The sequence below is a fragment of the Lagopus muta genome, chromosome 18, assembly GCF_023343835.1.
Source record: "Lagopus muta isolate bLagMut1 chromosome 18, bLagMut1 primary, whole genome shotgun sequence".
NCBI classification, from domain to species: Eukaryota; Metazoa; Chordata; class Aves; order Galliformes; family Phasianidae; genus Lagopus; species Lagopus muta.
The window spans coordinates 5818489-5844877 of NC_064450.1; the positions used below are offsets into that span (position 1 = coordinate 5818489).

The window sequence follows — 26389 nt, forward strand, 5'->3', positions numbered from 1 at the left end:
ACGGCGGGGCGGGCGGGGGGGGGGGGGGGGTGAGCGCGGGAGGGGTGCGGGAAGAACGGGGGGGTGAGAAGGAGGGGGGGGGGGGGGGGGGAGGCCGGCGGGGCGCGAGCGCCGCGCGGCGGCCAATCAGGGGGCGCGCGCGCGGCACGCGCTTATTAGCATGCGGGGCGCGTCGCGCGGCGGAGTGCGCGGCGGGCGGGGAGGCGCGGCGGGGCCCCCGCTCCCTTTCTGCAGGAGCAGCCGGTGCATGGGGCAGTGCGCGGGTACCGGCGGAGCTCCGTGCGCACCCCGCCAGGGCCGCCCCGCGCCGCTCCGCCGTGCCCTCGCCCCGCGCGCGGAACGCCCCTCCCGTAAGTAACTGCAATTAAATGGGATTTTGTTGGTGTTGTTGTTGTTGTTTGGGGGGTTTTATTTTAATTTTTTTTTTTTGCGCTTTTTAATTTTTTTTTTTTTTTGCGCGCGTTTAAAAATAAAATTGTGTTTTGTTTGCTTTTTTTTTTTTTTCTTGCGTCGCTTTTAGTCTTTTTTTTTTTTAATGTTTGGTTTTTTTTATTTCGTTCCTATGATGATGGTTGTTATTTTTAAATACACATTTTTCCGCTCGCTCCCTTCTCCCCCGCCGAGCGCCCCGCGGCCGTCCGCGCTCGGGAGGGGCCGCGGGGTCCCGGCGCCCCGCTCCGCTCCGCTCTCTCTCTTTGTTCGCCGCCGCCCGCCCGGCCCCGGTGCCGCCACCCCGCGGGATCGGCCCGACCGCCGCCGCTGAGAACAATGCAAAGCCCCGACGGGCCCCGGCGCTTTGTGCGGCCTCCGAGCGGCGGGCACCGAGAGAACGGGAAAGACCGGCCCGAAGGAGGGCGGCTAGAGCCGGGGATGGCACCGCGGGGATGCGGGGCGCGGGGAACCGCGGCCGTGCCGAGCGGCGCGCAGGGGAGCGGGGACGGCGGGGCGGTTCGTGTCGGAGAACGGCGGGAGAACGGGGAGAACGCGGCGGGAGTAGCGGAAAAACGAGGGGTGGTGCGGCGGGGAGAGGGGAAATGGGGGCCGGGAAGCGGGAGGGGAAGGAAAATCGGTTCCGCGGAGCGCCGGAGATTCGGGGAAATTACGGACCGCGCAGCGCCGGGATCGCGGATCGGGAGAAGCGGGGAACGGCGCGCCGGGAGCGGCGGAACGAGCGCGGAATAGTGCGGCGGAGCGGCGGGGAAACACGGAGCCGCGAACCGGGAGCGGCAGGGATATCGGCGGCTCCGGGCTGCGGGGAAATCCGGCGGCGGGATGCGGGTCGCGGTGCGGGCAGGCCGCGCTCACGCTCTGCTTTCTCTCTCGTTCCCCAGGAGCGCAGCACCATGAGCCCGCAGCTCCGGCCCTGCGCTGCGCGGCCCCGCGACGCCCGGCCCGGCCCGGAGCGGCGCTGAGAGCCCCGGCCCGGCCCCGCCATGGACGGCCGCGACTTCGCGCCCGCCCCGCGGCTGCTGCCGGAGCGGGGCGGCCTCGGACAGCGGCACGGTGCGGGGCGCGGCCCGGGCTCGGCGCCCCCCGGCCCCTTCCAGCCCGCCAAGTTCTTCCCCGCGCCCATCTCCATGGCCACGCACTCAGGTCAGCGGCTGCGTTGAGGTGGGGGGGCGGTGGGGAGGTTGAGGAATTAAATTCAGGGAGGAAAAAAGAAAAAATAAAAAGGAATAATTTTTATAAAGGGGTGCGGGGTGCTGCGGGGAGAACAAGGGCGCTGTTATGGGCGGTGGAAAAAGAATGCGGCGGAGCGCGGCCGCGGCTTTGTGCGCGGTGCGGGGGGGACGCGGAGCCGCGGCTCCCGTCGCCGTTTTGCTGCCCGGCTCGAATTCGCTCTGCTGTAATGGGATTACAATTAGTGCGTGGATTAGGGCGGGGGGCACGGCCGGGCCGCGCCGGGGGGGCTGCGGATGAAGGGGGGGACGCGGAACGGACCCCTCCGGAGCGGTTTCGCTTTGTGGCTGCGGCCGTGGAGCGGCCCCGGAGGTTGGGGAGGGGAGGGAAATACATTGGGAGTCCGAAAGCAGAGTGGTGCTGCGAGGCGTAGCGCGGAGCTGGGGCTAAAAATACCGTGGCACGAATTATTATTATTATTATTATTTTATAAAAAATAAAAAAAAATTAAAAAAAAAAGAAGGGGGGTGGAAGAGGGAAAGGGAAAGAAAAAAAAAAAAAAAGGGAAGAAAAAAAGAAGCCAAAGCCAACAACAGAAAGAGCTAAAAATATTCGGCGCTGTTGGCACCAGAGCCGTTCAGCCGCCGCACGGGGGCTGAGCAGCGCCGGCACTGCGGGCAACGGAGCTCCCCAAATGGCTCCGGGTCGGACTACAGCTCCCAGGAGGCACTGCTGAGCGGGGCTGGGGGGTTCGGAAGGAACCCTGAGAAAGGGGGTTTAAAGGAGAGGAAGAAAAAAAAATGGGGGGGAGAAATAATGTTGTAGCGTTGTTTGATGAAAGGCGTCGCTGAGGGCCGCGCGGTTGTGGCGGAGCGGCGCGTCGGATGGCGGCTGCTTTTGGATGTGAGACGGGCCGGGGGGGCTCAGCTGCATTGATTTGGGGATGGGGGGCGAGGGGGTGAGAGGGAAGCACCCCCAGGATGAGCTGAGGGTGGGAAACGCGGCCGGAGCGGCGTCAGGGCTGCGATTTTTGCCCTTCTGATGTATTTATGGATTAACCCCCAGCCGGGATCGCGGCGCAGCGGCACAGAGCTGTGCTGCCAGCAGGACTGCTCTGCAGCACGGACACGCTGCAACCTCTGCACTGCTTTGCGACCGGGCTGCAGCCCTACGCCGCTTTGCATCGCGGTGCCGCTTTGCGGCCCGGCTGTGCGGTGCTGTTCTGCATCCCAACCATGCAGTCCGGGTTTGCAATGCTGCCGGTGCTCCGTGGCCCCGATGCTGCTTTGCAACCTCCTGCTTTGCAACCTTCTCCTGCTTTGCACCCCGCTGCTGTTTTGCACCCCGGTGCCGCCGTGCGGTTTGCAGCCCCGGTGCTGCGCTCTCCTCCCCACAGCTGTGCGTTGCATTCCAGGTTCGGGCCGAGCGCTGCTGGGACAGGGTTGGGTCCTAAAACAGGTGGGGATGGGGGCGATTCTGCTTGGCCTTGTGGCCCCGCAATGGGGGGTTCAGGGGGGGTTCGCCTGGAGCGGGGCTTGGAGCTATGCGGGGCCGTGGGGGCTGCGGTGCTGGGATCGCTCCGCGTTCTGAAAAGTAGGTGTCAAAGTTAAAACAGATTTTGAGATTAACTTGTCTACTCCTTATTAGTGACACTTCTGCGGAAGATTACTGCGGGGTTGGGGGGGGGCGGAGAGCGCACATGTGTCGGGGAAAAGGAAAGCAGGATGGCTGAGAAACCTGAATCTCGTGGAATCGTGCTGGGGTGGCTCCATCTGTGCACGGGGTGGGATTGGGATCCAACGGGGGGGGCGGGGGGGTTGCGTGTCCTCTCCCTCCATCCCTCCCCCCTCATCCCTCCTTTGTCCTCCGGCGCTCAGGCGGTGACCCTGTGGCGTGGGCTGGGGGGGGGGCCTGGGGGCAGCGTTGGGGGCTCAGGGCTGAGCCCAGAGGGAGGGCCCAGGGCTGCAGTTCTTCACAACCCCTCAGATCCTCCTGCCCCCCTCCCCCCCCGCAGCCGCTCCGTGTCCCCGTGCCGACAGCCGAGCGGGCAGTGCTAGCGGGACGTAAAAATAGCAGATTTGGCGATGGAGTGACTTTGCAAAGATTCGCACGGGCTTTGAACTGCGGCCCCTCCCTCCTGCCCGCGATAGCGGGTAAATAAACACTCACCCAATAATCTCATTCTTGGAGTTCTTCTTTATCCGCTCCGTAAAATGAAACAGATGGGCACGGAGCTGCGCCTCCAACCCCGGCACCGACAGCCACTCAGCCCTGCTGGGGACAGCCGGGGGTCTCCTGGGCCCGGCAGCGACCCGTGGCAGGGGTGCAGTGCTTCGCTGCCTTCGCCTCTGCTTTGTGCATAGGGACCCCCGTGCATGCACAGGGTGAGGTTTGCTACCGCTTTGCGCGAGGGGATTTGCATGGGGTGAATAGGGCTGTGCGGGGGGACGGAGAGCCCCGCACCTTCCTGGCTTCCCCGCGGCCCCAACCTATTGTAGGGCACAGAGCAGCTCCCAAAATGGCCTCTCCGGCAGTGGGGGGTTCACGGTGTGCAACGGCAGCGTGCCGAGCGGCGTGCCAACCGTGCAGCGTGCTTCAGTCGTGCAAGGAGCTTTGCAGCGTCCTCGTGAGCGGCGCGCATGGAGCAGCGTGCGCCCACACGGCGAGCCGGCGTGCAGCCCCTGCTCTGCTCCGTCCTCCCCTTCCCTCCGTCAAAAGACGACAGATTGCAAGTGGCACTTAGCACGGAGAGACTGCCTTGTGATTACCCATCGGATAACATTTTAATTGTACTTCTGGCACTCTGTCAAGCTAATTTGAACGGCGTTTCAATATTACAGCATTTATTTAGTGCCATAACAATATGGATTAATCTTAAATTATAACGGCGGGGAAATTATATTACACTTATTTGCTATTTGCCAAATATTTAAAGGGGCCACGTTGGGTTAAAATGCGTTTTGCGTGGAGGGGAGCACGATGTGGTGGTGGGGGGGGGGGGGGCATCCCCAGCACCTCCCAGTGAGGTCCCCAGGGCTGGGAGTGGCACCTCCAGGGCTGTCTGGCAGACGTGGGGTTATTAATGACCGCGGTGTTGTCATCGTGCTGGGATGAGGAGGGGGCCGTGCGGGGGGGGGTGTCCCCAGAGAGGGGTCCAGGGCTCCGCTGTGCCCTCAGCCTCATGTGCCACGTCCCATGTGTGCTGTCCCGGTGACCCCGGTGGGGGAGGGTCCCCTCCAGCCCCGCATCTCGGCGTGCAGCCCCAGCCACGGCCCCGCTAGGAATGTTCCAGCCCTGAAATAGCCGAGGGAGTAACCCAACCCCACGGGGTGCGCACGTCGCAGACGCTCACGTGGGGCAGCCCCGGGGACACCGCGGTGACAGCATCCTGGGGGCAGTGCCCCTCTTCCAGCCCCGTGTCCTTGTGGCCCCGCTGCGTCCCGAGGGGGGCTGGAGGGGGTGACCCTTGTACAGGAGCATGGTGTGCGTGACCCCCGTGCCTCGGTGAGGTTGGGAGCAGTGGGGCGTGGGAAAAGCCAGGGCCTTCCCATAGAGAGAGGGAGGGAGGGAAAAAGGGAGGGATGCTGCGTGGGAGCACGGCCGGGGACCCCCTCCCTTTCCCGGCAGCGCTGCTTTGGTTGTGTGCCCGTGGCCCCGCGCCCCGTTCCGGGCGGGCGCCCAGCAAGCAGCTCGACCAGAACAGATGTGGCCGGAGTCTCCTGCGGCCCCACTCAGCACCAGGGGAAACTTTTCTGTCTTCCCAACACATTCTCATCTGCGCCGGGCTGGGCGCGGGGGCGAAGTGCGGCGCTGGGGGGGCTCACACCCTTCCTGACCCCCCACTGCCCATCCCTGCGGGTCGTGCTGAGGCTGGGCGCGCTCGGTGCTGTGGTGACCCGGTGGTGGCTTGGGGCTGTCCTGCAGAAAAACCCCCATGCTCCCCACGGGCTTCCCGGCCCCCGCGGTTTGGCCGGGGATCAGAACGCAGTGCGGTGAGCTCCGCTTTTAACCCTTTCCTCTGTCCAGTCCAGCCTCGATTGGGGGATCCCAAATCCGACTGTATGTCCCCACTGCGCCTCAGTTTCCCTTCTCATGCTGCAGTGGCAGTGCGACACGAGCGGCTGTGTGCTGTGGAATGGTTGGCACAGATGCGGGCACACCGGGGATGACCCCACGGCTGTGCCCTGAGTCCTGGCCCTGCTGGCTGTCAGTGTGGGGAGTTTGGTGCAGAGCTGAGAGCGCTGCCCGCAGGGCTGAGTCACAGCGCTGGCCTCGGGGTTCGGGCAGTGATGCCAGGGAGTTCCCGGCCGAGGGGCTGTGGGATGGCACCGCCTTGTGCTGCGTGGCTGTGAGGTGAGATGAGAGTTCGGCACGGCCTCAGCAGCCCTTCGTCCCACAGCCCCGCACTGGGAGAGCCGAGGCCGTGGGAAGGGCTTCGAGCAGAGCCGAGCGTGCGAGCAGGGTGGGAACGTGGGGGCCTGCATGCGCCTGGGGACCCATCCGTGCCAGGGGGCGTGAGTCATGGGTGGGACGCGCAGGGAGGGTGCGCTCCGGCCCCGTGTGTGTGCTGTGTGTTTTTCACAGCCTGTTTCACAGCTTCCAGAAAGAGGCTCCTTCTGGAACCCTCGGCTTCCTGCCGAGCTCACTGCGTCGCCGTTCCCAGCTCCGCACCACGGTCCCTCTGCTCCGTCACCGCAGTGCCGCGTCCCGACCCAGGTGTGGGGGCCGTTCCCAGGGCCACAGCGGGCTGCGGCCGTGCCCCCGACCCACGCGGCCCCGACGGCCGGCGCAGGAAGGAGCGAGCTGCCTGAAACCACATCCCCGACACTCATCCCAGAGGCATCCCGGCAGGATTAGCCGGGGAGCGTGGGCAGGCTTAGAAAGCAAAGCATCACTTCCTGCACCGGCCGGGCGGGGCGGCCAGCACCGGTCCTCTGTGCCGAGCCGTGCCGAGCCGTGCCGAGCCAGGGAAGGGCCGAGCGGCCGCGGCCCCGCCAGCCCACGTCGGCAAACACATGCAGGCAGGAGCGGGGCCAAGCGTGGAGGGGCTGCTGGCTACCGGCTGCGATGTTTCCACCATGACCTCACAGCTTGGCCCGAAGAACGGGGCAGGGGTGTCCCTGCGGGGCGCCCGGTGCCCCCCAGGCCGCAGGGCGGGGGCTGCCCTCTGCCTTCCCCATCCTCTGCTGTGCTGTTCTCCCTGCACACGTGTGCATGGACACACACATGCACACTGACAAAGCAGCGCCGGCGTTGCTCCAAGGAGCCGTGCCCCGGTCACAGGCGACCATCCCCACATCCCCAGCCTTTGTGTCACCGCCTCCTGGGCACTGGCAGCGCTCCGGCTGCTGCGGCTGGCAGCTGCCCTACTGGGAGCAGCATGGTTCCGTGTACCCCATCTGTCTGGCTTGGCACAGCACGGCACAGCAAGGGTTTGCCCACAGCAGCTCAGTGCTGGGGTCACAGGGAGCTGCATGCGCATGGGGTGCACACACGGGGGCAGGGCATGGGCACTCCTTGTGCAGTCACACCGAGGAGATGTGTGGTCAAGTGTGTGTGCACAAGCAGCGTGCATGCACAAGGGATGCCCTCCTGATGCCCTGCAACAGGTGTCTGTGCACAGCTGTGCAAGCGCAGGGGGTGACTGTACCAGCACAGCGGGAGCTGAGGATGTGGGTGCAAGGCATGGCTCAGGGCACCCCCTGACTGTCTTCTCTCACCCCGCAGCAGGGAGCGGACTGATGGGGAGTGCACCCGCCTCGTCCTTCATGGGGAGCTTCCTGAGTGGCAGCCTGGGCTCGGGGGCCCCCAGCCACCCTTCGGGCCCCACCGCCTCCCCCCCAGAGCCGGCTTTCCGCGGGCCGCACTCCGGCACCTCCCAGATCTGGTTCTCACACTCCCATGAAGGTGAGTGAGCTGTGCAGGGGGAAGCACACCCCACAGACCCCCCCCCTCCCACAACAGGACAAGGCTTGGTGTGCTGCATGCAGGGGGTGTTGTGGGGCTGCAGACGAAGGTGCTGTCCCCCAGCACTGTGCATAGAGCTGGGCTGAAGCCCAGGCAGCTCATGGCACCGGTGGGCACTCTGCGGTGCTGAGTCCGGGGGTGCACTCAGACGCTGGAGGTGCTGCGGGACCCCTGGGTGCTGCATGTGCAGTGGAGAGCTGGGATGATGGGAACCACTGCTGTGCTGTGATGAGCTGCAGCTGTGGTTCATCCGGGCCGCGGTGGGAGGGGGCGGCCCTGCGGTGCCCCCCCGGCACGCCGTTGCCCCAGCCCCACCTGAGCGGGGGCCGACAGAGTTAAGGCGTGGGGCGGTGGTGCTGGCGCAGGGCCCTGGCTCCCGGCCCAGCTGGTAGTTTGAGTGGCTGCCAGCTGGCTGCCGGCGTGCCGGGGCCTGCGTGCCGCACAGGGGGGGCTGGGGGGGACCGGGCAGCACACGCGGCTGACGGATGGCTCGGCCGGGTTGGGGAGTTCCACGCTGTGCCGGGCTGCCCTGAGCAGGGGGTGTATATTGGGATGGGATCACGGCCCCTGCGTGGCGAGGTGAGGGCAGAGCGTGCACGGAGAGGTGCACGTATGGCACACGTGTGTGCATCACGATGGGTGGCACCGTGCAGCAAGCGGCCCCCTGACCGCTGCACCCCCCACAGCACCGGGGTACCCCCGCTTCTCCGGGAGCCTGGCATCCACCTTCCTGCCCATGAGCCACCTGGACCACCACGGGAACAGCAATGTCCTCTACAGCCAGCACCGCTTCTACGAGAGCCAGAAAGGCAGGTACCAGGGTGGCACTGGGAATGGCGCTGCGGTGCCTGTGGGGGATTCATCCTGCAGCGTGGGGGCTGCAGGACACAGTGCTGCTTGCAGGGACGCGGTGCCCATCCCTGGGTGCCCCCGGAGGGCTGTTTCTGGAGCAGGTGCCGTGTGCCCGAGATGCAGCAGAGCCGTGGGCGCAGGGTGGTGGGCAGCCGTCCCAGCTGCCACTCTCGCTTTTCAAAATATTGTGGCGGGCGCTTAATAGGGAGCATTGTTTGGGTGGGTAATGGAGCTAATTAGGCCGTGCCTTTCCCCGCGCTCCTCCTCTCGTTAGCGGGGCGCTGGCACGGCCGCGGACGCACACGCTGCGCTGTGCCGGAGGGGGGCTGACCCGCTCCTCTCGCCCCGCAGATAACTTCTACCTGCGCAACCTGCCCGCCCAGCCCGCCCTGCTTCCCGCCGGCCACGGCTTCCCCGGCATCGCCCGCGCCGCCCCCGGCCCCCCCCGCCGGCTCCTGCAGCCGCGAGCGCGACGCCGGCCCCCTGCCCAAGACCCCCAAGGACTACGACCGCTTCCTTGCGGCCAAGGAGAAGGCGAGCAAAGCGGACGGCAAGGAACGGGTGCCGGAGGACGACGGCAAGGAGCGGCACCGCGCCGTGCTGCCGGTGCCACCCGAGGGGCACTGCAAGGAGGGGCTGCCCCCCCGGGCGGGCGCCAAGCACCTGCCCTCCTGCCTGCTGGGTGCCAAGGGGCTGGAGGGCGACGGCCGCGCCGCGCTGCCCAGCTGTGCCGGCAGCGCTCTGCCCCGCGCCGTGCGCTGCGCCAAGGAGCCGTGCCGTGAGCCCGCCGCCCCCGAAGCCCCCCCGGCGTACGGAGAGTGCCTGGAGCGGCGGCAGATGCTGCACCACGCCGTGTCCTACGCCGTGCCCGCTGGTCCGGCCCCGCTCGGCGCCGCGGCCGCCGGTTCCTTCCCCTGTCTGCAGCTGCACGCCGGCCCCGACGTGCTGTGCCCGCTGCCGGAGAAGGGCGGGCGGGAGCTGAAGCTGAGCGGTGCCACCTTCGTGCCTTCGGTGGGACACCTGACGGACAAGAGCCGCTCCTTCCAGGTGGCGGCCGAGGGCTGCGGGATGGAGCGCGCCGAGAGCAAGGAGCGGCACGGCGACGCCGAAAACCCCGGCGCTGCCTACGGGGCTGCGTTCCACCACGGCAAAGCCGAGGGCAAAGCCGAGCGCAGGATGGAGTGGGGCGGCCCCGGCGCGCGGCTGAAGGGCTTGGAGTACCTGGGGGGCGGGGGAGCGGCCGAGGGGGCCCCCTATGGTGCCCTCGGCCCCCCGCCCAAGGGCACCCTGGAGAAGGGGTACTTCGAGGTGCCGCCTGCCCCCGACTGCGCCCGCGCCCCACACCACGGCGAGCCGCTGGGCGCCAAGCTGGGCCCCTCCTGCTGCACTTTAGAGAAGGGCCCCAAGGAGCCCCCCCCGCAGAAGGTGGCGCGGATCCGGCACCAACAGCACGGCACCGGCGCCGAGGCGGAACAGTCCGAGGGTCAGCGCAAAGGTCTGGAGCTGAACTCGCTGGGTTACACCGCACCCCCCCTGCCCCCCTGGGGCGTGCAGGGCCAGGGCCCCCCCATGGGCATGGCGGAGGAGAGGAAGGGTTCCTACCTGGACCCCTTTGGCACGGGTCTGCAGCAGGCTGCACTGATGACTCAGGGCTCGGTGCTGAGCCAGGATATGCCCACCCCCCCGGATGAGGTCTCGGCCATGAAGAATCTCCTCAAGTACAGCAACCAAGCACTTATCGTGGGTCAGAAGGCCGCTCCCTTCGTGGGGCTGGGCGGCATCAAGGGCAGCTGCGCCCACCAGGATGCCAAGTTTTCCCCCCCCAGCCAAGGGGCAGCCGGAGCTGCCAGACTGCGCCCGAAGCCGTGAGCATGAGCTGGGGCACGGCGAGGGTGAGGTGCGGCAGCCACCGGTGGGCATCGCCGTGGCTGTGGCACGGCAGAAGGATACATTGAGCCGTCCTGAGCCTTCCTATGGCAGTGGGTCCAGCCGGCAGGGCAGGACGGCCGCTGGCATCAAAGGTAAGGGCTGGGGGGCGGTGGGAGGCAAGGGGTCCCTTTGGGGCCGTGCTCACCTCTCTGTCTTCTCACAGCTGGCACCACGCGGCCCATGCACGTCATCGACCTGGAGGCAGAGGAGGAGAGGGGACGGCTCTGTGAGGAGCGCCCTGGGGCTGCCGGGACGAGAGCTGCTGCTCCAGTGAGTGGCACGCCAGGGGGGGATGGGAATGGGGCTCCCCTTTACGGTGTCACCCACCTGAGCGTGGCCCAGTGCCACTTGATGCCACCGAGGTCTGTTTCTCCCTGCAGGGACAACAAGGAGCTGGTGGAGTTTGCACGGATGCACCCCTCGGGGGGTTGTCCCGGAGACCTCACCCCCCACCTGATGATGGCAGGGGGCTCCTCTCTGCCAGCAGGGCAGCTCGGGGGGGACCCGGCTGCCCACGCACACCCGGCGCACACGCATTGGCTGCCCCGCACCCGCAGCCCCTCCATCTGGATGGGGGGGCACTCCTACGGTCGGTGCCACTTGGGGGGACATGGGAGCATGGGGCTGCCCCCCTCACCCCACTGCTGACAGCCCCCTTTTGCCCCTCTCCCCCCTCCCCAGGCATTGGCCACCCCGCGCTGCACCAGAACCTGCCACCCGCCTTCCCCACCTCCATGCCCAGCACCATGCAGCCCGTCTTCCCCCTCTCCCAGGAGCCCCCCACCCAGCTCGTCATCCTGCCCACCGAGCCCCCCACCCACGGCACCCCCCACACGCTGGGTGAGGCTGGTGGGTGTGGGGGGGTGACTGCGGGGCATCCTCGCTTTGTGCTTTGGGGGGGCCTTGGGGTGATGTTGGGGGTGCAGGGGTAAGTGATGGGATTCTGGGGCTCTGTGTTTAGGACCTGCAGGGTGACTCCATCCCACGTCCTCATCTGTGCTGGGGGAGGTTCAGGAATGGACAATGGGGAAGTCCATGTGGGTGCAGCTGTGGTGCAAGGGTGGAAGATGGGGGGTCCTTCTGGGTGCAGGATGAGAGGGAATGCACCTTCGGGGTCTGCAGGATAACCCTCTCTTGGGTCCACGCTTGACTCCTCCTCCCCCCACCATTGCTTGCAGCTGACGTGATGGACCAGGCGTCACTGTGGCCCCCCATGTACCCAGGCCGGGGTCCCAGCGCCCACCTGCAGCACACGGGGCAGCTGCCTGTGTACTCGCGCTCCCAGTTCCTGCGACAGCAGGAGCTCTACGCCCTGCAGCAGCAGCGGGCGGCCCAGGCCCTCGAGATCCAGCGCCAGGCTCACGTCCAGGTGCCATGGGGACGTGGGGATGCGTGGGGGCTGCGTTGGGGTGGGACGCGGGGCTGGGACGGTGAGGTGGGATGCTGCTGGGTGGGATGCGGGGCTGGATGTGTTGCAGGGACACATGCTGACCTCATTCCCCGCAGCGCAAGCCGGAGGAGCAGCCCCTGGAGCTGGAGAACGTGGGTCCCGAGAAGCCCCTCAAGCCCTCTCACAAAGCAGTTGCCTTAAACCCCCCAGCCAAGGGCATGTCCTCGGCTGCACCTGGGCCTCCCAAGCTGTCCCCTTGCTGCCACTCCCCGGCCCTGCGGCACCCGGCCAAGTGCCCCGTGGCGCTCCCCACGGCCCCCTGCACTTTACCCGTCTGCCCCACTGCCAGCTCTGCTGTGGCCCCGCGCTCCCCGGCTGACAGCCCCGTCCCCGTGCAGAGCAAGGGCAGCGACGGCGAGGACAAGCGTGGGGAGGGACAGCCGCCCCGTGACTACCCCAAGTCCCTGGAGCCAGGTAGGGGCACGGCAGTGAGGAGGAGGAGGTGGGGATGGGCTCTGAGCTCACACTGAGCATCACTCGTTCCCGCAGACCTGCCCCCAGGGTACAGCTACCCCGCGTCCAGCATGGGCTTCTCGGAGGTGCCCCCTGCCGAGCCCGCCGACCCCGACACCATGCAGGCAGGCTCCCCTCCAGCTGAGCCCGAGCAGTCACGGACCTTCAGCCCCGCCGAGGAGCCCGTTGCTGCGCGGGAGCTGCCATCCACGGGGGCTGCAGCCGAGGGTCCGGGTGCCGTGCTGCACCGGCACCACCTGCTGCTGGCTGCGGCGCCGGGCGCTGTGCCTGGAGAGGAGAACTTTGGGGCGTGCAGGGAAACAGCAGCGGCGTTGGAGCAGAGCTCTGTAGAGCAGCAGCACCCGGTGCCCACAGAGGGATCCTCCCCGCTGGGCCCCCCGGATGGTGAGGAGGAAGAGGAGGAGGAGGAGGATGAAGAAGAGGAAGAAGGTGACAGCGAAGGCTCAGGGCCGGAGGGCAGCTGTGATGAGGAGGAGGAGGGCGACGGCCCCAGCCGTGCACCCAGCATGCAGCAGTGCTGCACAGGAGGGCTGGAGGTTCTCATCGCCGCTGGCATCGACCTGGGGGAGCTGCCAGCGCTGGGGTCCCCCCAGGAGCCCCCCCCAGCACCCCCTTCTCCTGCACCCTGCACCGTGGGACTGCCTGGCATCGCGCTGCTCAGCGAGCTGGCCGAACTGGAGCTGCGCCAACGCCGCTGTGACTTGGCCATGGAAGGTGAGTAGCCCTGTGCGCCCCCTCCCCATTGCTGTGCCCCCCCCCGGTGCCTCCCAGGGATTCTCAGCATGGTGCATGCAACGCAGAGGTCGTGCAGTGGAGGGGCTGCAGCGTGTGTGCAGGGCTGTGCTGGGCAGAGCGCATGCCGTGCAGCAGAGGAGGGGCTGTGTGCACGCTCGCAGTGTGCATTCACAGCACAGGGCCGTGTGAATGCCGTGCTGGCAGTGCAGGGCTTTGTGTGCCTTCACGGCGCAGCGCTGCATGCACGAGCTGTGCCTGCTCACAGCGCAGCACTGTGCTCGTATTGCAGGGCAGGACCATGTGCGTGTTTCCGCTGCAGAGCTTGTGTGTGCATCATCTGTATATTTGCAGTGCAGGGCTTTTTTGCACGCTTGCACTGTCTGCAGCTCGGGGCTTTGTGCGTGTTTGAATCACGTCTTTGCTGTGCAGGGCTGCGTGTGCCTTTTGCACGCGGTGAGCTGCAGCAGCACGGTGCCCAACAGCAGGGCCCTGCTCACAGCCCGGGTCCGTCTTTGGGGCTCTGCTCCAGCGCTGGCTCCAGACAGGCGCCGGGATTCCCTCCCAGCTCGGCTTCCCCAGGGAATCCCAGGGGCCCCTGCAGGGAAGGCCCTGGCATCTCCCCAGCGCCTCTGCAGCGGGCGGGCGGCCGCGGGGCCCCGCATGCTCGGTGCTGGCTGTACCTTGCTATAGGGCTGTGCGTTTGTGTGTGGGGGCCATGGAGTCCCCACGGATCCCCCTCCCACAGATGGAGCTCTGGTTGGGGAGCATCACTGCGTCCCTCCCCACCCTGGCCTTGGCTCTGTACACCGATGAGTTCATCGCTGGCTGTTCCCATGCACCCGTCCCTGCAGTGCTCTGGGGACACACTGCGCCCTTTGTGCCATCCCCGTGCTCTGTGGATGTGCTGTGGCAGTGTGTGCATGCAGCACCCCGTACCCACAGTCCCCTGTGTGCCCTGCATGTCCCCGGATCCCCAAGCCTCTGGGAATGCTCCCTAAGCCCACCCATGGGTGCTGCCCCCATGTGTGTGATCGGTGCCACTCCAGTGCAGCGTGCGCTGAGATGGGACAGGGGGGTTCTGGTGCATCCCCGCTGACCTCAGCTCTTGGCAGGGGAGGACGAGGACCTGCTGGCCTTCAACCTACAGAACCTGGCCACGGTGGCAGCTGCCTGGTCTCTAGTGGAGGCAGCCAGCCGGGAGGGCAGCCCCCCAGCACTCAGCCCCCTGCCCGCCTCCCCGCCGCCCCGTGCCCGCGTGCCGCGCCGCAAGTACACGTGGACCCCCAAAACCAAGGCGGTGAGTGAGCGCCCCCCGCCCCACACCGCCATGCTGTGCCAGGTGAGCCGTGCCCAGGGTGAACGGCCGTGTCCCCATCCCAAGGTGTGCCCGCTGAAGGCGGCCATTGAGCAGCTCAACACTCAGGAGGTGGAGGTGCGGATGCGGCTGGCTGAGCTGCAGCGGCGTTACAAGGAGAAGCAGCGTGAGCTGGTGAAGCTGCAGCGGCGGCACGACCACGAGTAGGTCCTCATCCCCATCCCTATCCTGCAGGGTGGGGGGGGGTGGGACTGGGGGCTGCATGGTTGTCACCGGTGCAGTGAGTAGGAGGCAGTGCTCAGCCCAACGGCATCAAGGCACAGCACCCACCGGTGCGATGAGTTGGGGGCTGTGCTCAGCCCGGCGACGCTGCAAGGGCGGCGCTCATCAATGCGATGAGTTGTGAGCGCCGCGCTCAGCCCGGCGGTATCACGGCTGGCGCTCAGCGATGCGATGAGTTGGGGCCGTTCTCAGCCCCGTGGCATCGCTCGGGGCCGCGCTGAGCATCGTGCGCGCGGCGCCCATCGGTGCACTGAGCTCCGGCCGTACTCAGCCCGGCTCAGGCTGCCCCCGGTTTCGCCCCGCGGCTGCAGGCGTGACGAGAGCTCGCGGAGCCCAGCGCGGCGCGGGCCGGGGCGGCCGAGGAAGCGCAAGCACTGCAGCACGCTGGGCCGGGCCGAGAGCCGCAAGGTCAAGTGAGTGAGCGGGGGGGTGCGCGCCCGCCTGTCCCCGCGCTGGGGACAGAGGGGACCGACCCTATGATGGGGGTGGTGGGGCCGTCCCTGGCTGCGGGGGTCTCCATCCCTGGGCCTCCCCCCGCCCGGACGCGGGAGCAGCGTTGCATAAAAGCCTCTTTATCTGCGCTGTATAAAGTCATTGGTCACGCTGCAGTGGTGTTCATTGCTGCCGGCGCTTTATTATTATCCATTAGCCGCCCGGCGCAGTCGTTTTCACACTCACGGGCCCTGTATAATTGTCCTTCTCTGCTACAAATTGCCTCTCCCGACAGGCCCATTTGCATAAATCCTCCGAGCTAGTCCAAACACGATTGGAGTGTGTGTGCGCGCGCGGCATCAGGCCCGATGATTTGGTAATAATAGTTAAATCTGCACTAAATGGTTCCTTCAATTAAGACAGAGGGAAAAAAAAAGGAAAAAAATTAATCTGGAGGTTTTATGTCACGAAACGTTTAAGAGAGTGAAGGTTGCGGGGGGAAAGAATAGGAGGGGTGTGCGGGTCGAGGGGGGACGGTGGGTGCCCACGGCGCGCTCCCGCAGGGCGGTGCAGAGCAGCCTGTCCCTGCTGTGTGCCGAGCTGCGCGCCGAGCCCCAGCCCAAGAAGAAGCGCAGCAAACTGGAGCAGCAGTACGGAGCCATGGCGGGGGCTGCGGTGAGTGCACCCTGCCGCGGGGCCGGGCTCTGAGGGGTGAGGGGCTGCCCTCCATCCTGAGCGTCGCCGTTCACTTCTCCCCGCAGGAGAAGGTGCGGTGCAAGAAGAGCAGCGCGCAGAGCAAGCTGGCCTGTAAGGTGGCTCACAAAGTGTCGCAGCTGAAGCAGAAAGTGAAGAGCAAAGGGCTCCCTGCTGGCATCAGCCCCTTCCGACGGAAAGAGCCCAACCCTGGCGGCCGCATCCAGAAGAAGCTGTCTCGCCCCAAGAGCTCCAAGGGCACAGCCAAGTACCAGCCCCAGGAGCCCGACCCCTGTGAGATCCCTGGCTTCAAAGGTAAGGAGAGGGATGGGGGTCTTGCGTGGGACTGGGAGTGTCTCACATGGGGCTGGGAATGTCTCACGTGGGGCTGAGGGGTCCTGCATGGAGTTGGGGGGGTCCTGTGTGGGGCTGAGGGCATCCCACTCGGGTTTGGAGTTTGGCACGGGGCTGGGGTGTCCCACATGGAGCAGGGATGGCCTCGTGTGGGGCTGGGGGTGTCTGGCATGGGGCTGAAGGGGACCCTGCATTACCTGGGGGGGTCCCATATGGGGCTGGGCTCATGCAGTGAGCTACACAGCATGGAGAGGCTGCTTGGAGCAAGGGGATGGGACTGCTGCAATCCAGGGACTGTTGCAGTGGGAGCTTGATGCTACATGGAGGCTGCACACACACTCAAGGACTGTTTGTACCCGGGTACCCGCAAGGACTGGGACCCACCTCTCACCCTGCTCAGCACAGAAGGTGCTTGGGGCCACTGCAGGGTACAAGGGGTCCCTCAGCCCTGTCCCCCCACCTTGCAGATGGGCACAATGAGGACTCAGACAGCGATGATGGGGATGAGGAGCCCGACCTGGCTCTGCTGCCCTCAGTGCCCATGGCTGTGCTGGGTCCCTCCCCGTCCTCTGTGGTGAAGATGGAGGCCAACGAGAAGGCGAAGAAGAAGAAGGAAAGGCAGGGGCTGCTAGGTAACAGAACTTGGGGACGATGGGGTTTGGAGGATCCGAGTGGTGACAGAGGGAGCTGATTCCTGTCCCCTCCACACCCCCAGGTCCGTGCCGCCTGGGCAGCCCTGAGGGCGAGGTGAAGATCAAGCGGCGGCCTGGCAAGCCGGGTGCCGGCAAGCTGGAGAAGGTGCCGGCACGGCGCAAAGCGGGCGGCTGTGAGGAGGGGAGCAGCAAGAAGAAGCTGAAGGCAAAACCCAAAGAAAGCCTCCGAGCAGCCGTAACCGGCGGCCCCAGCTCCGCTGCCCCCCCCTCCGCCTGCAGCCTCTTTGGTGCTGCGGACCCCCGGCACTTTGGGGCGAGGGAGGATGGTGCACGGCTGGCCAGTGAGCGGCTCAAGAAGGCCACACGCAAGAGCAAAGTGCTGCAGTCAGCACTGCGGGTGAGCGCAAGGCTGGGGGGTGCTGGGGGCCATCGGGTGTCAGTGCTGTTGGGGATGGCAGAGGGACTGCAGGGTGTGGGGGTTTGGGTTACCGGTGGGGCTGGGAATGGCAAAGGAACCGCGGGCGTGGGGCTTACAAGGGATGCATGTGTTGGTGGGGCACAGGTGGCACTGTGGGGCTGGGTAGGGCTGAGTGCTGGGACCCTCCCCAATGGGTCTGAGCCTCCTGTCCCCGCACTGCAGCGGAAGAACGGGGCCCTTTCGCTGGCCCTCTCACCCCGGAGTGCCAAAACCATCCTGAGCAAGGGCAAGAAGCTGGGCAAGGTGAAGAGCAAAGTGGCCAGCAAGCAGGTGAGCAGCCCCGCAAATAGCGTGCCCCCGCACCCGTGTCCCCCACACGCACTGAGCTCCTATCCCACAGTGCAAGGGCCGGGCGGTCAGCAAGCTGCTGGAGAGCTTCACTGTGGAGGACGACTTCGACTTCGACGACAACAGCAGCTTCTCGGAGGAGGAGGAGGAGGGCAGCGCAGGCGGGCGCCGCTCCCCCCCACTCCACACCTGCGCCATCCAGAAGGAAGACCTGCGGGACGGGCTGCACATCCTCATTCCCAAGGAAGACAGCCTGCTGTATGCCGGCAGTGTGCGCACCATCCAGCCCCCCGACATGTGAGTGGGGCCAGGGGCTGCGGGATGGAGAGCTGCAGGGTGTGGGGTGGCAGTGCTGAGCCCTTCTGTCACCCGCGTCTCCCCAGATACAGCATCGTCATCGAGGGTGAGAGGGGGAACCGGCAGCGCATCTACTCACAGGAACAGCTGCTGCAGGAGGCAGTGAGTGGGGATGGGGATGGGGATGGGATGGGGATGGGGATGGGGATGGGGATGGGGATGGGATGGGGATGGGGATGGGATGGGGATGGGGATGGGGATGGGGATGGGGATAGGATTGGTGACAGGGACAAGGATACGGATGTGGAATAGCTTGGAATGGCGTGGGATAGGATGGAATGGAATGGCATGGCATGGAAAGGAATGATTCCATTGAAAGGAACCTTCAAAGTTCACCTAGTGCAAATGTCTTCAGGTCCAGCCAGTAGCTAAAGGGATGGGGAATGGCTTTGGGGACAAGGATGGGGATGGGGACAGGGCTCACACAGCCCGGTGCTGCCCGCAGGTCCTGGACGTGCGGCCACAGTCACGGCGCAGCCTTCCTCCCGGCACCCGCGTCTGCGCCTACTGGAGCCAGAAGTCACGCTGCCTGTACCCAGGGAACGTGGTGCAAGGTGAGGGGTGGTGGAGGCAGCAGCGGGGTGGGGGGCACGGCCCTGTCCAGCCCCGGCCCCACGTCCTGCTCTGCCGCAGGCTCCTCCAGCGACGAGGAGGAGGACGACCCCGAGGCGGTGATGGTGGAGTTCGATGATGGGGACACGGGGCACATCGCCGTGTCCAACATCCGTCTGCTGCCACCTGACTTCAAGATCCAGTGTGAGTGGGATGGGGATGGGATGGGATGGGGATGGTGGATGGTGGATGGGGCTGTGTGGATGGTGTGTGGATAGCGCTGAGCCCCGCTCTGCCCGCAGGCACAGAGCCGTCCCCTGCGCTGCTGGTGTCCAGCTCGTGCCGGCGGAACAAGCGCTCCTGTGGTGATGTGGCTTCCCCTGGTGAGCTGCCCCCCGGACTGTGCACCGAGAGGCACGACAGCCCCAAGGGCCCCAGGAGTTCGGGCAAGAAGGCGATCTGCAAGGAGAAAAGCGGTATGGGGTGCGGGGTACAAGTATGGGGTGGCTGGGTGTTAGCAACAGTGAGGGAGGGGATGTTGTGGAGGAGCAGAGGTGCAGGCATGGGGCAGCGTGGTGGGATGTGAGAGTTGGTGGGGTGCGTGTGGATAGAGGAAGTTGTGAGGTTGGTGGCGTGGAGGAGGGGAGAAGACAGGGAGAGGGGATGTGGGGAGGTAGGCATGGGGGGGAGATGGAGGGATGCAGGGAAAGGGGATGCAGGCACAGAAAGGAGAAGAGAGGGGATGCAAGGATGCGGGCATGGAGAAGGCATGCAGGGAAGGAGGGAATGCAGATGGGGAGGTTAGCAGGAGTCAGGGATGCGGGCAGGGAGAGGGGAGGCAGGGAAAGATGCAGGCATGGGGAGGAGAGGCAGGGGCGCAGGAGGAGGGGATGCGGTTCGGAACTGAGGCTGTGACCACTGTCCCCCCTCAGGCAAAGCCCTGGAGCTGCTGTCGGGCAGCCGTGCGCCGGCGCTGGGGCGGCAGGGCGGCCCTCTGCTCAGCTGGTCGGCGGTGGCACAGACGAAGCGGAAGGCGGCGAGCAAAGGCACAGCCGTGCTGCAGAACCTCTTCCAGGTGAACGGCAGCACCAAGAAGCTGCGTGCCAAGGAGGCCCTGTTCCCCGTGCACCACCACGTCGCCGCTCCCGTCTTCGGCAACGGCTTCGGGGCCGACTCGTTCAGCCGCATCGCCAGCTCCTACGCGTCCTTCGGAGCCGGCGCCGGGCTGGTGCTGCCGACCGCGCAGAAGCTGCTGCGCTGCAAGAAGGCGGAGCGGCTGGAGGCTGAGATGGGCAAAGGCAGCCGGCGCAGAGCTGGCGGCGAGTTCCTGGTGAAGCTGGACCACGAAGGGGTGACGTCCCCCAAGAATAAGAACTGCAAGGCCCTGCTGCTGGGCGAGAAGGACTTTGGGGCCAAGCTGGAGCGGCCGCTGGCCAGCAGCTACGCGCACTCGGCGCTGGGCAAGGAGAGGAAGGGGAGGGCGGCCGTGCACCCGCTGCCCGTGGGGCTGGCGCTGCGGAAGTACTCGGGTCAGGCCGAGTTCAGCCTGAACTGCGACAGCGACTGCCACAGCTCGTACTCGGACATGGATGAGGAGGAGGATGCGGGCGGGCTGGGTGCCGACGTGCCCTCGCGCTTCATGACCCGCCTGTCGGTGTCCTCCTCTTCCTCGGGCTCCTCCACTTCCTCCAGCTCCGGCTCCATCTCCACCTCCAGCCTCTGCTCCTCTGACAATGAGGACTCGTCGTACAGCTCGGAGGACGAGGACTCGGCTCTGCTGCTGCAGACCTGCCTCTCGCACCCGGTGCCGGCGCTGCTGGCGCAACCCGAGGCTCTGCGCTCCAAAGGCTCCGCACCGCAGCGCTGCTTCCTCACCAAGGCGGCCGCCGCCGGCCCCAAGGCCAAGCTCAAGCGCAAGGAGGCCCTCAGCTTCTCCAAAGCCAAAGAGTTCTCCCGGAGGCAGCGGCTGCCCTCGGTGGAAAACCGGCCAAAGATCTCCGCCTTCCTGCCCGCGCGCCAGCTCTGGAGGTGGTCGGGGAACCCCACGCAGGTACGGTCGGCCCCATGGGCACAGAGCAATGGGGCGCTCAGAGTGAGGGTGTGGGGGTGTGGTGTGTGGGGCACGGTGCTCAGAGCAGCATCTGGGGGTGCACGGCTGCATGGCGGCGTGCAGGGTGTGTAAAACAGTGTTTGTGGCACAGCAGGGCGCGTGGTGCAGAGAGCGTGGTGCAGTGTGTCTGGTGCATGGCTGAGAGGGAGCGCAGGGTGTGTGGATGCATGTCTGGATGCGGGGGGCATTGAGCAGAGTGCTTGGAGCATGGTGAGGGGTGTGTAGGTGCAGAAAGGCACGGAAGGATGCAAGGTGCATGGAGTAGGATGGGTGTGGTGAATGGAACGTGGTGCGTGGGGTAGGATCTGTGGATGCAGAGTGCTTTGGGCACGGTCTTGTGGCTGTGCAGGCCCACGGTGCACGGAGCTGAGTGCAGTGGGTAGGATCCACGGGTGCAGGGCGCTTCGAGCGAGCGCATGGAGCGTGAAGCACAACCTGCAGGTGTGCAGATGCAGTGCAGGGTGCAGGATGCTGGGTGTGAGCACGGGGTGGGTGGAGAGTGCTGCGGGATGCGTGGGGTCGGGGTGTGCAGTGCTCTGACCGGGTGCTCCTTGCAGCGGCGGGGCATGAAGGGGAAGGCACGGAAGCTGTTCTACAAGGCCATCGTGCGGGGCAAGGAGACGCTGCGCATCGGGGACTGCGCCGTCTTCCTGTCGGCCGGGCGGCCCAACCTGCCCTACATCGGGCGCATCGAGAGCATGTGGGAGTCCTGGGGCAGCAACATGGTGGGTGAAGGTGAAGTGGTTTTACCACCCCGAGGAGACCAAGCTGGGCAAGAGGCAGAGCGACGGCAAGGTGTGGGGTGGGGTGGGCACAGGTGTGGGGAGGGGGGTGGGTTTGGGGTAGGGTTGGGGATGGGGTGGGATGAGATGGGATGGGGATGGGATGGGCACAGGTTTGGGGATGGGATAGGGATGGGATGGGATGGGATGGCATGGCATGGGATGGCATGGCATGGCATGGCATGGGATGGCATGGGATGGCATGGCATGGCATGGCATGGCATGGCATGGCATGGGATAGGCACAGGTTTGGGGATGGGATATGCATGGGATGGGATGGGATGGGATGGGATGGGGATGGGGATGGGGATGGGGATGGGAGGGGATGGGAGGGGGATGGGCACAGGTTTAGGAATGGGATGGGGATGGGATGGGGATGGGATGGGGACAGGTTTGGGGATGGGGATGGGATGAGGATGGGCACAGGTTTAGGGATGGGATTGGGTGGGATGGAATGGAATGGGATGGGCACAGGTTTGGAGATGGGGAGGAGGATGGGGTGAGATGGGATAGGGTGGGGTGGGGTGGGATGGGATGGGATGGGATGGGATGAATGGGATGGGATGGGATGGGATGGGATGGGATGGGATGGGATGAATGGGATGGGGTGGGATGGGATGGGATGGGGATGGGGATGGGAGGGGGATGGGAGGGGATGGGCACAGGTTTAGGAATGGGATGGGGATGGGATGGGGACAGGTTTGGGGATGGGGATGGGATGAGGATGGGCACAGGTTTAGGGATGGGATTGGGTGAGATGGAATGGAATGGGATGGGCACAGGTTTGGAGATGGGGAGGAGGATGGGGTGAGATGGGATAGGGTGGGGTGGGGTGGGATGGGATGGGATGGGATGGGATGGGATGGGATGGGATGGGATGGGATGAATGGGATGGGATGGGATGGGATGGGATGGGATGGGATGGGATGGGATGGAGGCAGCGCAGCGAGTACCAGCGTGTGACCCCCATCCCTGCAGAACGCTCTGTACCAGTCGTGCCATGAGGACGAGAACGACGTGCAGACCATCTCCCACAAGTGCCAGGTGGTGGGCAGGGAGCACTACGAGCAAATGACCCGCAGCAAGAAGTACCAGGACCGCCAGGATCTCTATTACCTGGCGGGAACCTACGACCCCACCACCGGCCGCCTCGTCACCGCCGACGGAGTGCCCGTCCTCTGCTGACCCACGGGGACGCGGGGAGGGGGCACGCAGCCCCCCTCCTCCCTCCCCGCCCCCCCCCGGCCATTATGCAAAGCCCGGCCCTGGGGCTGCGTGGGGGGGGGGGGGTTGGGGGGGGAGGGGGGGTTGGGGGAGCTCCCGCACAAGCCATACTTTCCCTTTAGTACCTCTGACTGTTTGCCAGCAGGTAAAGCAGAAATCAGGTGTGTTGTTCTATTTATTTTGCGTGTAAATATTGTTATTATTTCTTCCGGGAAGTTTTATGGAGAAAAACAAAACAAAAAAAAAACCCCAAAAAAAAACCAAAAAAAAAAAAGAAAAAAAAAAAAAAAGGGAAAAAAAAAAAAATAATAACAACAACCCGACAGCAAACAAAGGACGAGAATTAAAATATTAATAATAATAATAATAATAACGCGGGGAGGGAGGAAGGGAGAGGGGGGGAGGGGGGGGGGTCCGATTCATGCACTGTTTCCCCCCCAGCCTGGCTGGGATGAGGACAGCGGGGGGGGGGGCTCTGTATATAAGGGGGGGGGCGGCGGTGGGGGGGCCGCGGTGCAATAGCGGGGGGGGTGCGGGGCGCTGGCCCGCCCTGCCCTGCCCTGCCCCACCGCCCCCCGACCGCCCCTCCTTCCTTCCCCAGCGCTGTAAATGTGTACAGAGCCGCGGGGGGCTTTTTGCAGTTGTCAACACTATAAAAAAAAAAAAGGAAAAAAAAAAGAAAAAAATAAGAAGAAAGAAGAAGAAACACGAAAGCCACAAACGGACACGTGGAAAGCAGCAAAAAAATAATAAAAAAAAAATAATAAAAAAATTAAAAATGATTTAAAAAAAAAAAAAAAAGGTGATGACGGGAAAGAAAAAAAAAAAAAAAAAAGGAAAAAAAAAAGGATTAAAAACATAAAGGTTTTATGAACAGCAAACTCTATGTAAAGGCCTTTTAGTATGGAACTTTTTTATTGATAACTTGGCTTATGAATAAATATATGAACCGTTGGTTGTGTGTGACGGCAACGGGGTGGGGGGGTGGGCGTGCAGGGGGGGGTGGGCTGGGGGGATGCAGAGTGCAGGCAGCACGGTGCAGCACGGTGCAGTGTGCAGGAGGCAGGGGGGCGAGGGGTGTGCAGCAAAGTGCTGCAGGGTGCGTGCAATGTGCATGCGGCAGGGTGCACCACACCTGCAGCAGGGTGCATTGCATGCAGCAGGGTGGATGCGGCAGGGTGCCACAGGGTGCATCACATGCAGCAGGGTGCATCACATGCAGCAGGGCATAGCAGTGTGCATCGCATGCAGCAGGGCGCATCGCATGCAGCAGTGTGCATCGCATGCAGCAGGGCACAGCAGTGTGCATTGCATGCAGCAGGGCACATCGCATGCAGCAGTGTGCATCGCATGCAGCAGGGCGCATCGCATGCAGCAGGGCACAGCAGTGTGCATCGCATGCAGCAGGGCACAGCAGTGTGCATCGCATGCAGCAGGGCACATCGCATGCAGCAGTGTGCATCGCATGCAGCAGGGCACATCGCATGCAGCAGGGCACATCGCATGCAGCAGGGCACAGCAGTGTGCATCGCATGCAGCAGGGCACAGCAGTGTGCATCGCATGCAGCAGGGCGCAGCGCCGCGCGGTTCCCCAGCACACGGGCAGGGCGGGAGCTGAGCGCTCGCTCCCTTCTCTCTCTCACCCCACGTGGGGAAAGACAGACAAGCACCGCTCGCACGCCATTGGCCGCGCCGTAGCCAATCAGAGGGCGCCATTCCGCAGCGCCTCTCGCCCATTGGCTGGCGGGGAGCCCTTTTGTTCTCACCACCCGGGCGCGGTTAACCCTTTCCCTCCCGGCGGCAGAGGAGAGGCGACCGTGGGCGTCCGGGGGGGGGGGGTGCGGGGTGCGGTCACGTGGAGGCGTTGGGGCGCGCCGTAGCGGTGGGGGGGCGATGGGAGCAACGCAGCGGGGCTGGGGGGGCAACGGGGTGCGGGGGGGGGAGGATGAGCCTGGAGCTGAGAACGCGCCAACTCGTGGCGCACGGAGCGGTGCTGCCCCCTGGCGGCGGGCGGACAGAAGGACAAAGCCTGAGAAGTTGGGGGGGAACGAGGAAGGATGGACAGACGGCCATAGGGATGGACAGGCGGAGCGGCAGATGGACGGCCAGGTGTGCGCACGGAGGGACAGACGGACAGCAGGGCACAGCCCGGGGCTCAGCGCAGCAGCGCCCACCTCCAGGCAGCTCCGTGCACCAGCAGCGCCCCCAGCCCAGGCAGGGAGCTGAGCAGCGCCCCCATGGCAAGAAGGGGCTGCGAGCAGCCACAGCCCCCCAGGATCCAACCGTAGGGCAGCCCCCAGCCCCGGGACGCCCCCTACCCACAAGCCAGCCCTCCTAGGGCTCCTTTCACCCGCCGGCCGGCCCGCAGCCCCAGGCGCACACACACACAGAGCCCCGGGTGGAGTTTACTGCAGCGGTTTTTTTTTTCCTTTATTATTATTTTCCTTACACAATGATGTGTCGTTGGGCGTTTGAACGATTTCTCAACCCGGAGGATGACTTTCCCAATTTTGGTTTCCTACCGTCAACGTGAGAACATTTAAGGCAACGTACAAAAAAAAAAAAAAAAAAAAAAAACCCAAAAAAAGAAAAAAAAAAAACAAAAAGAAAGAAGTCTTACATAAATTAAAACGATGCATAAATTTACAGGTGTCAATGCCAAGTTTCAGCAACCCGCGTTGAGGAACCTCAGCCCCGTGGTGGTTATAGAGGGGTGGGGAGGAGGAGGGCTGGTTGGTAAGGCTCGGATGCAGATATGTTTCCCAACCTTGCTTAGAACGGCGGCGACAGAAGTGGGTGTGGATGGATCTCCTACCAGCCTCTACACCAAATCTGGAATACTCTGCACTGGATGGAAGCCTGACTGACTCTGAATACCCTGCACACATCTGGGCACGCAGCACAACCCCCCCAAGCAGATCTGTGCAGGGTATTTCCTCTAAATGTGCACCAAACGGTGAATAAATGATGGAATCGAGTGCCAGCTCGCCAACCCAGCGCTGACACAACTAACGACATCAGGTACAGACTTTCCAAGGGCAAAGTTTCTTTTGAAAGAAGGCTTATTCCAGTTTTATGAGGCTAGCATGAGGTGTATAGATTTGCCAGGGCAAACGTATACTAGTGAGACGACTCATGCAGCAGATGCTGTGCACCTGCCAGCAGTCCGTTTAGAAGCATTTACGGTGCACGATGGATGGGCCGGACTCGTCATATTCCTGCTTGCTGATCCACATCTGCTGGAAGGTGGACAGGGAGGCCAGGATGGAGCCGCCGATCCACACGGAGTATTTGCGCTCCGGAGGGGCGATGATCTGCAATAAGAGCGCTGGTCAGGGCCGCCCCGTGCCTCCTCCCAACCAACCCGAGGAGATGACGGCGCTCCTTACCTTGATCTTCATCGTGCTGGGTGCCAGGGCTGTGATCTCCTTCTGCATCCTGTCGGCGATGCCGGGGTACATGGTGGTACCGCCTGACAGCACCGTGTTGGCGTACAGATCCTTCCTGATGTCCACGTCACACTTCATGATGGAGTTGAAGGTGGTCTCGTGGATGCCGCACGACTCCATGCCTGGCGGAGGGGGGAAGGCAGGGGCGCATTGCAGGCTGCACTCACGCACAGCACACCCGGCCCCACAGCTCCCTCCGCATGCAGCTCTAACCCAAACCTACCCAGGAATGAGGGCTGGAAAAGAGCCTCCGGGCACCGGAACCGCTCGTTGCCGATGGTGATGACCTGCCCGTCAGGGCAGGCTCGTAGCTCTTCTCCAGGGAGGAGGAAGAGGCAGCAGTGGCCATCTCCTGCTCGAAGTCCAGGGCGACGTAGCACAGCTTCTCTTTGA

The 26389-nt window shown here is 64.6% G+C and overlaps 2 protein-coding genes across 2 annotated transcripts in view; one reads left to right on the forward strand and one right to left on the reverse strand.

Moving 5' to 3' along the window:
* Nucleotides 1–1411: 1411 nt before the first annotated feature.
* Nucleotides 1412–22597, forward strand: BAHCC1 (BAH domain and coiled-coil containing 1). The gene is given in 30 exon segments (XM_048964689.1): nucleotides 1412–1593; nucleotides 7348–7527; nucleotides 8274–8396; nucleotides 8791–8873; nucleotides 8875–10254; nucleotides 10256–10466; nucleotides 10532–10605; nucleotides 10607–10638; nucleotides 10749–10957; nucleotides 11050–11208; nucleotides 11547–11737; nucleotides 11875–12232; nucleotides 12308–13006; nucleotides 14140–14324; nucleotides 14409–14545; nucleotides 14936–15037; nucleotides 15620–15731; nucleotides 15818–16064; nucleotides 16571–16735; nucleotides 16819–17153; nucleotides 17397–17504; nucleotides 17575–17819; nucleotides 17906–17981; nucleotides 18325–18433; nucleotides 18513–18635; nucleotides 18734–18907; nucleotides 19364–20481; nucleotides 21099–21269; nucleotides 21271–21336; nucleotides 22302–22597. Coding segments are annotated over 30 exon segments (7539 nt in total). The 5' UTR covers nucleotides 1412–1433; the 3' UTR covers nucleotides 22509–22597.
* Nucleotides 22598–24946: 2349 nt separating this feature from the next.
* The window catches only part of ACTG1 (actin gamma 1), a 2463-nt gene continuing 1020 nt past the window's right edge, over nucleotides 24947–26389 (reverse strand). The window contains 4 exon segments of the mRNA XM_048965525.1: nucleotides 24947–25861; nucleotides 25937–26118; nucleotides 26220–26298; nucleotides 26301–26383. Of these exon segments, the coding sequence (XP_048821482.1) occupies nucleotides 25718–25861; nucleotides 25937–26118; nucleotides 26220–26298; nucleotides 26301–26383 (488 nt within the window). The 3' untranslated portion in view covers nucleotides 24947–25717.